General features: G+C 45.1%; 1 protein-coding gene across 1 annotated transcript; it reads right to left on the bottom strand.

Moving 5' to 3' along the window:
- Nucleotides 1–11,871, bottom strand: snx1a (sorting nexin 1a). Its single transcript, XM_053641876.1, has 15 exons — nucleotides 10,945–11,871; nucleotides 9,543–10,170; nucleotides 8,928–9,064; nucleotides 6,701–6,770; nucleotides 6,313–6,356; nucleotides 6,042–6,183; nucleotides 5,844–5,922; nucleotides 5,660–5,735; nucleotides 4,895–5,008; nucleotides 4,698–4,791; nucleotides 3,023–3,228; nucleotides 2,566–2,709; nucleotides 2,090–2,170; nucleotides 1,893–1,964; nucleotides 1–1,767 (listed from the first exon to the last, which is right to left on the bottom strand). The coding sequence occupies exons 1-15, from the start codon at nucleotides 11,062–11,064 to the stop codon at nucleotides 1,717–1,719; spliced, it is 2,058 nt and encodes a 685-aa protein (XP_053497851.1). The 5' UTR covers nucleotides 11,065–11,871; the 3' UTR covers nucleotides 1–1,716.
- Between the last annotated feature and the right edge of the window lie 271 nt (nucleotides 11,872–12,142).

The following is a 12,142-nucleotide window of genomic DNA, read 5'->3' as shown; positions in this document are numbered from 1 at the left end:
TTCTTTAAAACTATCTTTATTGTGTTTCTCAACAGAAGGTGTGCATAAGCAATATCTACTGGCTTGGTTGAAAGATTTAAAAAAAAAATACAGACCAACAAACAAACCTTTACAAACAAACAAACAAAACCATTTATGGCAGTTCAAAAGACTAACACGTCAGACAAGCCAGCACGATCCCTTAGGATTCTCACTCGCAGGGTCCGACGTTACGATACGAGAGGGGAAAGAAAGAGAAAAAATCCCAACGCTCTATTGTTTATTAAAGGGTGGAATGATATGCAGATAATTCTTATCAAATACAACATCTTCTGTTAGCTCAGCAGCATCTTGGAGACAAACTGACCGTCAACCACCACAGAGAGAATCGTTCAGACATGCCACATACCGTGATTATCGCTTTTTAAAGAGGAAAAGAAAAAGAAAAAAGTGACCTAAAAAAAAATACAAACTCGTGATAAGTGCTGATGATGGTGGATTAAACTATACAAATGAAAATGTTAAGGCCTAGATCGCTGCTTAAACAATTAACGAACGTAAATAATTTGCATTGTAACACTGCCTTAAATGCGGTTTCATTAATTTCACGGATATCGGTGGCTCGGACACAAAACACGCAGCACACACAAAAAAAAAAAAAAAAAAAAAAAAAAAAAAAAAAAAAGGGACAGTTTTAGGAAAGACTCACAGGCAACTTTTTCCAGAGTAACATTGCTTGGCAGCATAAGTGCTTAAGTACACGATTTATTAATGCGATTTATCCGAGATCTTCTTTTAAAGACAAACGTATACGTCGAAAGTGCGGCCAAAGTGCGGAATGTCACCTACATGAAGGAGTAAAAGGCGTCAGATCTTGACGGAGGATTTCAGCTTCTAGTACGTTGTTTTACTGTCTGGAAAAAAAAATGAAGGGAGAGAGAGAGAGAAAAAAAAGCTGAATTCATGTGAATTAACTTAGAGAGTCCGCTACGGTCGTCTCGTTCTCCGATTCTCCGTTCCATTTCGGTTAAGGTCGACCAGTGTACACCACCGTGACACCTCCTCTTCCGAACGAGGAAACGAATCGTTAAACACTCATCTTCGATGTGGGACTATTTCAAATCAAAACACAGAACACGGAGCAGAGGCACGCGACAGCCAGGTGTACAAACTCTAGGGCACGAGACAGAGTGGAATGGAGAAGGAGGGAGCGCAGAAGACAACTCAAACATATGGAAGGGTAGAAACTGATATCTTTTTTTTTTTTTATGTTTGGAGGGAGAGGGCCCACTACTGTAAACTATTAGCACTGCTGACGTGCTAAATCTCAGCGTCCGACACGCCCTCGTCTTCCCCTGCGTGGTGTGAACTCTATTCACGCTAATGGCACCTACTATTTCTGAACAAAGAAAGAAAGAAAAAAAAAAAGAACGTGTCAGACCCCTCCTGTCCCATCACCGCACGTTCACACCCCCTAAAACTAGCTCCGTCTAAAAAGTAAAGCTGGAGGTTAAATGGTAAAAAAAAAAAAAAAATACAAAACTTAACAGTAGAGTTAAATCAAAGAGTATAAGCTTGTGGTGATTAATGAAAAAAAATATATATCGATTGTTTCTCTCTTTCCCTTTGCATTACGTCTCTTGGTTTATAGGCAAGAGGTAAAGAGTATAGAAAAGGCAGACTCAGTCTTTAGCAGGCCTGTGTATGCATGTGTGTGTTTATTTGTGTACGCCGCCATCATGCAATTGCTTTTGCCTCTGGCAAGAACGCCTCCCAGTACTTGATCAGCTACATGAGAGAGAGAGAGAGAGAGAGAGAGAGAGAGAGAGATAATGAGTGTTTGTTCATAGTATCTGACTAAACAGTATGTATCAGGGCATATGGGAGAAAAAAAAAAAGTTTAATTATTTTACCTGTTGCTGTGAATTCAACAGAGAATCCAGATACCTGACGATTTGTTTCTTAAAATCCCGAGCCTGCTCTTTCTGTTGCAGGGAAAAAATTATAATAAAACACCTTAATGCTGGTGACCGTAAACGAGCATGTTTACAAACACTGCACAATTATTATCCACGATGTAAAAGCACATGGATAGTCTGATAGTGCTCACCTCGAACCGGAGGACTTCCTTTCGTACGGTGGCGGATACTCTCTCGAAGTCTCTCTCGTACTGACTGACCTTAGACTCCCACTGCAACACACATCATCGCTCACATCAGCGACATGTGGGGAACGGCGGCTAAACTGAAACGATCTGTTGCTTCATATCTAAACCACACACACCCAGACACCACCCACATACCCCCCACACACTACCCACACACACACCCAGACACACCCCCAGGTACTCAGTACGTGGAAATAGTGTGAGGCAAATGCTGTATTCAAATATCGTGTCTGCTTCAGCGTAAACACAGACAGAGGAATCTGATCGAAATATCTTCCAACTTTTAAATATGATTAAAAAAAATTAATTTCAAAGGATGGGTAGAAAGGTACTAAACAAGAGCTGTTGTTATGAGGTTCGGTCTTGTTACAAAGTGTGTGATCACGGAACACGTCGTTTGGTTTTCTCGTCAGCGTTACCTCTGTGATCTCGTCCTTGGCTTGCTGAAGTTTGTCAGGTTTGTTGGCCCACAGCAGCTTGGCCTCAGTCTCTCGTTTCTTCTGTAGCATGTTCTGAGCGTCTTGCCAGCGTTGCCACGCCTTCATCCGCTGGTCAAAGCAAGCCTGGACATGCGTACGCACACGCCCGCCCACACACACACACACACACACACACACACACACACACACACACACACACACACTTACAGCTAAAGCAACAGCTGTTTAACAGCAGCAGCTGATAATTTGTGAAACTTCTCTGTCCCTAGAATTAGCTCTGGCTTTCTGAAATTAAATGTAAAAAATAATAAATAAATAGATGAATGAATAAATAAATAAAAATTTATGCGTTCAACTCGCTCAACTGGTCGTCAGTGCTGAAACTACATTAAGTACAATGTTTAAGCCCTGTGCTTCAGAGTGTGCGTCTCCATACCCTGACTGCAACCAGCAAGCGGATGTAGTCTGCAAGATGCTCGGCGAAGATGAAGAAGTCATTAGCAGCCTGGTCCTGATGAAGCTGCTCGATGCGGTCCTCCACCTCGGCTAGCTGGGACAGGGCTCGTGAGAGCGCGGTGTTATCCTCCGAACTACCCAACATTGCCACGCTCTTAGCAAACACTGCTGTGCTCAGAGACAACTCTGCAAACAGACAACTCCTTTATTATTACGCAATACACATACACCTATAAACCGGGAAAAAACACATGGGAACAAGGGAACACGAGATAATAGACACGTGTGACCAATAAGAGAGAGACAAGTAAGAGTGATGTAAAAACGACAAGTACGGAACACTGTAACTTGTACAAACAACAGTGTACACGTCGTCATTAACGGTAGTAACCATGCAGCGAACACTTAGTCCGTCATTACATTACGAGGGGAAGTCCAAACATGTCCGGTATTCGAAGGCGAGGCCTAAGCGATTGTACATTGAAGTGCCTACGGGAAAGCTTCAGGGGAAAAAAGAGGAGAGGAGAAGTGGCGTACCACAACACCACGTCATCAACCGAAGGAGTTTTTAAACCAGAAACAATGCGTTTATCGCGTCACATCCACCGCAGTCGCCAGATCTCTCCACTTCTTTTTGTTCCCGAAATTAAAACCGAGACTGAATTTGCTACAGTAAGGCTGCGCAATTAATCCAATTTTCGATTACGGCCTCCAACGATGATGATAAAAACAACACAATCGAGATAATAAAACAATTATTGTGCCGCGTTTCGTTTCGCAATGCTCTCGCTTTGTCTTTTTCAAAACCGGACGCCATTTTTCTTTACGGCGGTGCGCTTTCGACGACTCCCTAAAAGGCCGAACTCGCTCCCCGCCAGGCTGCGGCGTTTTCAGTTCGGCTCCAGCCAAGATGACAGAAAGAGAGCCTTTGGTTGACAAGAAAGATAAAACCATTTTCACTCGTTTGGAAACAATTTGGTTTCGAGGAATCTGACATAGAACGAAAAGTTACAAAATTACGTTTGGCATCACTGGGAAGGTCATTTCCTCTAGTGTCATGACAGCTGGTCGAAATACGCTCATTTCCTCTCTAGAGCTCACGAACAGTGAGAAACTACAGGCTGATCAAAACCAGGAGACAGAATTTCATTGGCTGAGGAAGTTTAAAGTACGCTTCTGGCGATGCGATTCGCTGAAATGAGTCACGTGATGTGCTCCGCTGGCTGTTTAACTGATTTCATTTTGTTTTACGTAGTTTGTTTCAGTTGAATTATATTCAAGGAAATCCACTCTTAAAAATACAATATTTATTTATTTATTTATTTTAAAGCGTTCAATAAATGCACAATGTTTCCAAAGTCAATGAGCAATCGTATTCAATAATTGTGATCTCAATACTGACCAAAATAACCGTGATTATGATTATATGATAATGCTGTACATTTGATAAAACTAGTTCTTTGAGGTTTCCTTTTTTTTGGCTCTTTTACAAGTCCCGAATGTTCGGGTCCCCCCCTCGTACATAAAGCAGGGCTTTTACTCGCTTATCATAAAATAAGCGCAAGAAGGTTTAGATATCAAGCAAAAAACTGACTAGGGAAGTCAGCACTGATACACTATGTACTCCCAGGAGTATAAAAAACACATGACTGTACCTTTCCTGTGGTTAACGAGGGACTCCACCATAGCGTGAAGCTTCCTCAGCTGTTGGTCCTCACTCTCGACCTCCTGCAGCTTCTCTTCAAACCACTGACAGGCATACAGACAGATTAACACACTCGATGAGAGATCTCAAATCGTGGTGGCTTGAATAAGGCCGAGTAATCGATCTGGCAGCAGCGGCGATACTCACGACGTCTGACTCGTTCATCTTGATGGTCATCTTGCTGACTGCGTCAGTGGCCTTGTTGATCATCTTGAGGAATCCGGCTCCACTCAGCGTCTGGGTACTAACTGCCCTGGGTAACTAACAGAACACGTGCAGGTTTGTTAGGTAGATACAACACTAACTACATTTTGCAGCCAAAAGTATGTGGACGCACCTGATCATCACACCCGTATGTGGTTCTTCCCTACAACGTTAGGAGCACACAATTGTATAAAATGTCTTTGTAGCGTTACAACTTTGTTTCACTGGAACTAAGAGGCCCCAAAAATATTCCAGCATCACAGTGTCACCGTGCACAAAGCGAGCTCCATGAAGACATGGTTAACTCTGTTATGGTTGGAGTGGAACAACACGAGCGTCCTGAACAAAGCCCTGACCTCAACACCTTTGGGATGAACTGGAACACCGACTGCACCCCAGGCCTCCTCCTTCTCCGTCGTCAGTGCCTGACCTCAGTAATTCTCTTGTGGCTGAATGAACACAAATCTAGCGGAAAGCCTTCCCAGAAGAGTGGAGGTTATTATAACAGTTAAAGGGTAATACCCGTGGTTTTAGAATGAGCATATATGGCCGTGATGCTCGGGTGTCCACATACTTTTGGCCACACTGTGTGTATCATAGAGTGTCTTACTGCATAAATGATCCAACAGCTAGAATATATGTGTGTGTGTGTGTGTGTGTGTGTGTGTGTGTGTGTGTGTGTGTGTGTGTTCAAGAGATATCTCTTACCTCCTCTTTCTCTAAAAACTCTCTCACATCGGGGTCTTGCAGCAGAGACGGATGACACACGAGTCTTTGGACGTACCTAAGCGATAAGAAACCATAAGTTGTAAGTCATAATTGAAGAACGAATACAAAATCCAGAAGTAAAAAAAAAAAAAAAAAAAAAAAGAACACAGGAGAGAGGATGGACCTTTCAAGAGCAGCTCTCCTCCTTTCGACAAACTCAGCTGATGACGGGTCTTCCTTTCCCACCTTCACTTTGGTCATTCCTTTTTTCGAAAACAGTACAATGTCGCAGGTAAATTTTTGGTACAACTATATAAGAAAGAAAACAAAAACCAAAACACACAATTCAAACAGTTTTTGCCCTACAAGAATCAAAAGATACCCAGAATGCTCTTCTCTGGTGGCGGAGGCACAATGTGTCCATTCTGTGAATGTTTTTCTGAGAGTTTCTCGTAGAGACCCAGAAAATCGCTGAAGCGCCTGCGCACTGTGAACTGCTTAGTGCGGAACATGGGCAACGTCGTCTGTGAGCACGGGTAAGAGAGAAAGATCAGGCCAGGGTTAGAATCAAGTCGTCTCTCACACACTCACACACACACACACACACACACACACACACACACACACAATATGCGTGCAGTGAAAAGATTCACCTGTGTGGAGACTTTGTAGGCCATGTAGGCATTCATACCATCACCTGCAGGAAAGAAGCAGCAGTCAGTCAGAAAACACCCCCAAACTAAGGTCTCACGTAAATCAAACCAACCATTGTGTGTGTGTGTGTGTGTGTGGGGGGTGGGGTGGGGCTTGGGTGGGGGCTGAGGAAACCGAAGCTGGCTGGCATAAGGTGCAATAGGGAAGTGAAACTGTTTGTGAAAGTGTTTGTTGAGCATTGTCTCACAGGTCACATACATCAAACAATTTAACTGTCGTCACAATGCTGATATTCCACTTCCCACTGCAGTGCGTGGTGATATATAAGCTCTCACGAAAGAACCTCCCTCGAGGTCAGTCGCCAGGAACTGTAGGGGATGGACTTACCCACTTTCTCTGGGTTTGTAACTGAAATGTTCAAATCAAATTTGTCCTCCTTCTCCTCTTCCTCCTCCTGCTGTATTGTGTGTGCATGAGACAGACAGACAGACAGACAGACAGACAGACGGAGAGACAGACAGAGAGACAGACAGAGAGAGAGAGAGAGAGAGAGAGAGAGAGAGGTTAAGAAAATTCTCTCAAATGCCCAACCAAAAGGTTTCCACAGGCAAGGTAGATGATATACAATGCCCTCCACTAATATTGGCACCCTTGATAAATATGAGCAAAGAAGTCTGGGAAAAACTGTCTTTATCGTTTAAGCTTTTGATCTCTTGGTCCAAATATTCACAAAAATACTCTGCTCTCAGGGATATCAAACAATTTCAAACTCAACCCAGGTTTATCAAAATAAATAAATAAGAAGTTATATATATTTGATATTTTACATTTTTCAGTATATTTGGGTGACTAGGAACAGGAAATGGTTCAACCATTCCTGTTTCACAGGGGTACAAATATTAGGCAACACATAGGCCACTTCCCTTAGTCATTCATAATAATGGGTATAACCAAGGAATATAGCTGTGACGTGCAGCAAAAGGTTGTTGAGCTTCACAAAATGGGAAGTGGCTATAAGAAAATAGCACAACCATTGAAAATGTCCATTTCCACCATCAGGGTAATAATCAAGAAGTTCCAGTCAACTGGAAATGTTATGAATCAACCTGGAATTGGACGTGTGCTCTACTCTCATCCAAAAACAAACTTGAGCGTCTTCAGTTTGCAGACACTACTGGAACTTCAAATGGGATCAGGTTCTATGGTCAGATGAAACCAAAATAGTGCTTTTTGGTAATAAACACCAGAGGTGGTTTTGGCGCACACAGAGAGGTAGCCGTATGGAAAAGTACCTCATGCCCTGTGGTTAAATTTGGTGGTGGCTCTTTAATGTTTGGGGCTGTTTTTCTGCCAGAGGACCTGGACATTTTGTTAGGATACATGGCATCATGGACTCTATCAAATATCAACAGATTAAATGAAAACCTGACTGCCTCTGCCAGAAAGCTTAAAATGGGCCGTGGTTGGATCTTCCAGCAGGACAGTGATCCAAAACATCATCTAAATCAACACAAAAATGGTTTACTGACCACAAAATCAAGGTCCTGCCATGACCATCCCAGCCCCCTGACCTGAACCCCATAGAAAACCTGTGGGGTGAACTGAAGAGGAGAGTCCACCAGCGTGGACCTCGAAATGTGAAGGATCTGGAGAGATTCTGTATGGAGGAACAGTCTCAGATCCCTCACCATGTATTCTCCAACCTCATCAGGTATTATAGGAGAAGACTCAGAGCTGTTATCTTGGCAAAGGGAGGTAGCACAAGTAGCACAGATGCAGCGTGAACGGTTAAAACGTCGGTGACTATCGTGAATTATCGTGACAGGAATAACTACTCAGGAAGTCTGGTTTGTGGTAAAAACTATTTTAAGTAGTACTGTTGATTAACTTGAACAGGCACAATACAGGAAACTGGGAGAAAAAACAAAACAGTAACTCTACCGCTAACACAACACGCAGTCACCTCGCGTTTAAACACACCGAGTGAAAACGAAAACACTCGGCAGACTCGTAACGGTTTTAGACGACAGGAGAGAACGCCGCAGATCACAGCTGAAACGCTGTCCGGGAACTTCCTGTCTTTTTGCTGAGGGTGCGAACACGACGCTCCTACACCAGAGATTATCAGGAGAAGATAAAGACTGGCTACGTAAATTTACTCCTCACAAAGATTCACCCTCACTCGTTCTCCATAACCTGTGGCCGGTCACGTTTATTACGTTAGTTGCCTCGACTGAAGCGCCTTAATCAGACTTCCAGATCAAGCATCGTGTGGGATCGTCACGGAAATACATTTTAGGAGAGCTTGTAGACGTTGTGCTCGTGCCTACAGAAACTTCAGGGCTTATTTTAGCACTTGAACACTAGCACTATAGCGTCCATTCGATTTGAGAGAATTTCAGGTACAACTGTTTTTCCTTACTCCGGTTACAAATTCATCCGTAATACCGATATTTATCTTAACACCCCGCACTGCCATACAATAACAACCCTAGGCTGTTGTCATGGTGATGAAACTTTTTTTTTTGCTGAAGAATTGACAAAATCGGATAATTTGATCTAAGAATATACTCTGAGTAACGTCGAGAGATGTGCATCGAGCTGGATTATATACCTCCTCTAGTGTTTTATGCTGAGGTTTGGAGACGCTCGCTGAAGCCGCGAGAGAGGAAGCCGGTGCTGAGGTCTTCTGTGTTTGTCTCTTCCGGTGGTCATTACGAGGACTGTCCAGAGACAGCTCAACGGTGGCCTCTGGGATGGAGAGGGAGAGATAGAGAGGGAGAGAGCAAGAGTGTGAGAGAGAGAGAGCGTGAGCGAGAGAGAGGGAGGGAGAGAGACAGGGAGTGAGAGAGGGACAGCGGGGGGGCGGGGGGGGAATTGGGGGAGAGAGAGAGAGGAAAAAGAGAAAGAACGTTGCAGATCACACGTGACATTTCCACAAGTTCACAGGAACTGAGCAGAGGGTTGAGGTCACTTCCAGGTCACATCACTATCATGTAAAGCCCAAGAGCTCGAAGCTTAAAATCGCCTCATCAGCACAGCGAAGCTCGGGTCAGAACGAAAAGAATTTAAAAAGTCGCCGTTGCTCTTCCTAACCTCAAACACAACGCTGAATCTGCATTTCCTTATCACACTTTTCCAAGAAGAGCTGGAGAACGACTAATCTCAAGGTTGACAACATTTACAAAAAACATGTCTATCAAATAAAGTCACAACAAAGACTCAGCACCTGTAAACAGATCGTCCTCGTCTGAGTGCAGCCCGTTGGTTCTGGAGCCGGGGTCCGGGCCCGGTTTAGCCGCAGCAGGGACTCCGACGACCTTCTCGGTAAAGAGGTCAGCAGCGGCGTCTTTAGACGGGTCAGCACGCCCTTTACTGCTTTCCTTCGCCAGAGGTTTCTTCACCTGCAGAGGCTCCTCAAACAGATCGGCACCGTCGTCATCGTCATCTCCGAACAGGTCGGCGCTGGGTGCTTTCTTCCCACCTGCAGCGCCACCTAGAGGTCCGGGTGCCGTTTTAGTAATCGTACCGTCTTCCTGCGGCTCTTCAAAAATGTCCTCGGACTTCCTGACGTCGTTCTGAGGTGCGCCAAAGATCTCGCGCCGTGCCGCTGAACTCTTCTCGCTCTTCAGAGGGTCTGCGTTTTTGTCAGTGGCCGGCGGAGCTCCGGACTCGCCTAAAGGATCGGCGAACAGGTCGACCTCCACACCGGCAGCTCCTCCAGCGGCCTTCTCGGGTTCAGACTTCGCCCGACTCGGGTCTTTCAGAGGATCTTCTAGGGCTGGACTGAAGACGTCTTTAGGAGGCTCACCGGCGCTCACGCGAACAAGAGGATCCGCTGGTGCACGAGAGAGCGCCTGGAGAAAGAAGGCAAGAAGGAAAAGTATATAACTTTACAGCGATACACAAAAAAGAAAGCGTGCACCGACCTGGACTTTAAAGATCTGTGTTCTTCTTGAACGTTTTTTTTTCCCCCTCGGGGATTGTTGAGAACTTTGGCCGCAGCTTTTCCTACACGCCCTAGCTATTGAGTCACAGCTTTACTGAAGAGCCAACAACATCTGCCCAGAGAGATGAAGTTTTGCACAGCTGCACTTCCTTGAATGAATTTGCATGAGCTTTTCCCCCATCGTCCACCATTTCCCAAGCCTCAGTGGTGTAATGTTCATCTGTTGCACTAACACACATTCACAGAAAGGCCATGTTTATATCATACACTGCAGTGACCATGTACACATCAGACAGCCACAGATTGTTGTTATATTTAGTGCATCAGAAGGTAAGCGTGAACTAGACTCGAAACTTTTTGCTTATTTTTTTTATTTTTGTTTTTATTTAGGTGCCTTGCCGACCAGAATGTAATGAAAGCTACCAGAGCTAGCAAGCTAAACTTTCTCACAGCTAGCTTAGACAGATTAAAAGCCACACGAATGACTGCTGTCGAGTTGTTAGCTTAAGCGCTAGCTGACTAGCTAGAGAAACATTTCAGCTTGCCCGAGAGTGAAGCTACACTAGAAAGACGAGTTCACGCCTAAAGTTCAGGCGCAGGGAGCTAGCATTAGCTTAGCCGCTTAGCGAGGAGACACTGGTTTCCGTGTTGATCCGAGACACACAAGTGGAGTTGTACTCACAGGGCCGGTGAAAATGTCCGCTCCTTCATCGCTGTCCTCGTCCTCGCCTAACTCAGGCTCCGGGTCCTGATCCTCTGAGTCGGGAAAGGGAGGCGGACTGCGCTCCGAGCCGGCCGCCATCTTCACTCTCAGCCTACTATCACGAAACAGAAGGAAAGCTGCGGCATAAAAACTTTAGCTCAGGAGAAAAAAATGGTAAGAAAAACACACTGTTCATCAGCGCCCTCTACTGACACCTGTACCTATCTGCACACAGATCATCAGCGCCCTCTACTGACACCTGTACTTAACTGCACACAGATCATCAGCGCCCTCTACTGATATCTGTACTGAACTGCACACTGCGCATCAGCGCCCTCTACTGACACCTGTACTTAACTGCACACAGATCATTAGCGCCTTCTACTGACACCTGTAATTAACTGCACACAGATCATCAGCGCCCTCTACTGACACTTGTACTGAACTGCACACTGCGCATCAGCGCCCTCTACTGACACCTGTACTTAACTGCACACAGATCATCAGCGCCCTCTACTGACACCTATACTTAACTGCAAACAGATCATCAGCGCCCTCTACTGACACTTGTACTGAACTGCACACTACGCATCAGCGCCCTCTACTGACACCTGTACTTAACTGCACACAGATCATCACCGCCCTCTACTGACACCTATACTTAACTGCACACAGATCATCAGCGCCCTCTACTGACACTTGTACTGAACTGCACACTGCGCATCAGCGCCCTCTACTGACACCTGTACTTAACTGCACACAGATCATCAGCGCCCTCTACTGACACCTATACTTAACTGCACACAGATCATCAGCGCCCTCTACTGACACTTGTACTGAACTGCACACTACGCATCAGCGCCCTCTACTGACACCTGTACTTAACTGCACACAGATCATCAGCGCCCTCTACTGACACTTGTACTGACCTGCACACTGCGCATCAGCGCCCTCTACTGACACCTCCTTCCACAAGCCCACCAGCATTGTGCATAACCCCTCCCACCCCTTATGGACACTCCTGCCCCCTGGAAGAAGGTACTGGAAAAGAACCGTCTGTGCTACTACCACCACCAGGGGCAGTCAGAATACGCAATACTCTGCTACCCCTCGCTTGATATTGCTGCTACACTTCTCTTCACAGCCAATAGTTTTCAGACAACTGGTTACACTGGTT

This window comes from Ictalurus furcatus, chromosome 14, assembly GCF_023375685.1.
Source record: "Ictalurus furcatus strain D&B chromosome 14, Billie_1.0, whole genome shotgun sequence".
Classification (NCBI taxonomy): domain Eukaryota; kingdom Metazoa; phylum Chordata; class Actinopteri; order Siluriformes; family Ictaluridae; genus Ictalurus; species Ictalurus furcatus.
The sequence above is the reverse complement of the archived record's forward strand: the minus strand, read 5'-3'. Positions and strand labels throughout refer to the sequence as shown.

What these genes read in the sequence shown, in the direction of transcription:
- snx1a (XM_053641876.1), bottom strand. Translation starts at nt 11,064, where the DNA reads ATGGCGGCCGGCTCGGAGCGCAGTCCGCCTCCCTTTCCCGACTCAGAG. An exon ending in TACAAACCCAGAGAAAGTGG is followed by an intron (nt 6,357 to 6,700) that starts GTAAGTCCATCC and finishes TCTTTCCTGCAG; the next exon opens with GTGATGGTATGAATGCCTAC. An exon ending in CCTACAAAGTCTCCACACAG is followed by an intron (nt 6,184 to 6,312) that starts GTGAATCTTTTC and finishes CCGTGCTCACAG; the next exon opens with ACGACGTTGCCCATGTTCCG.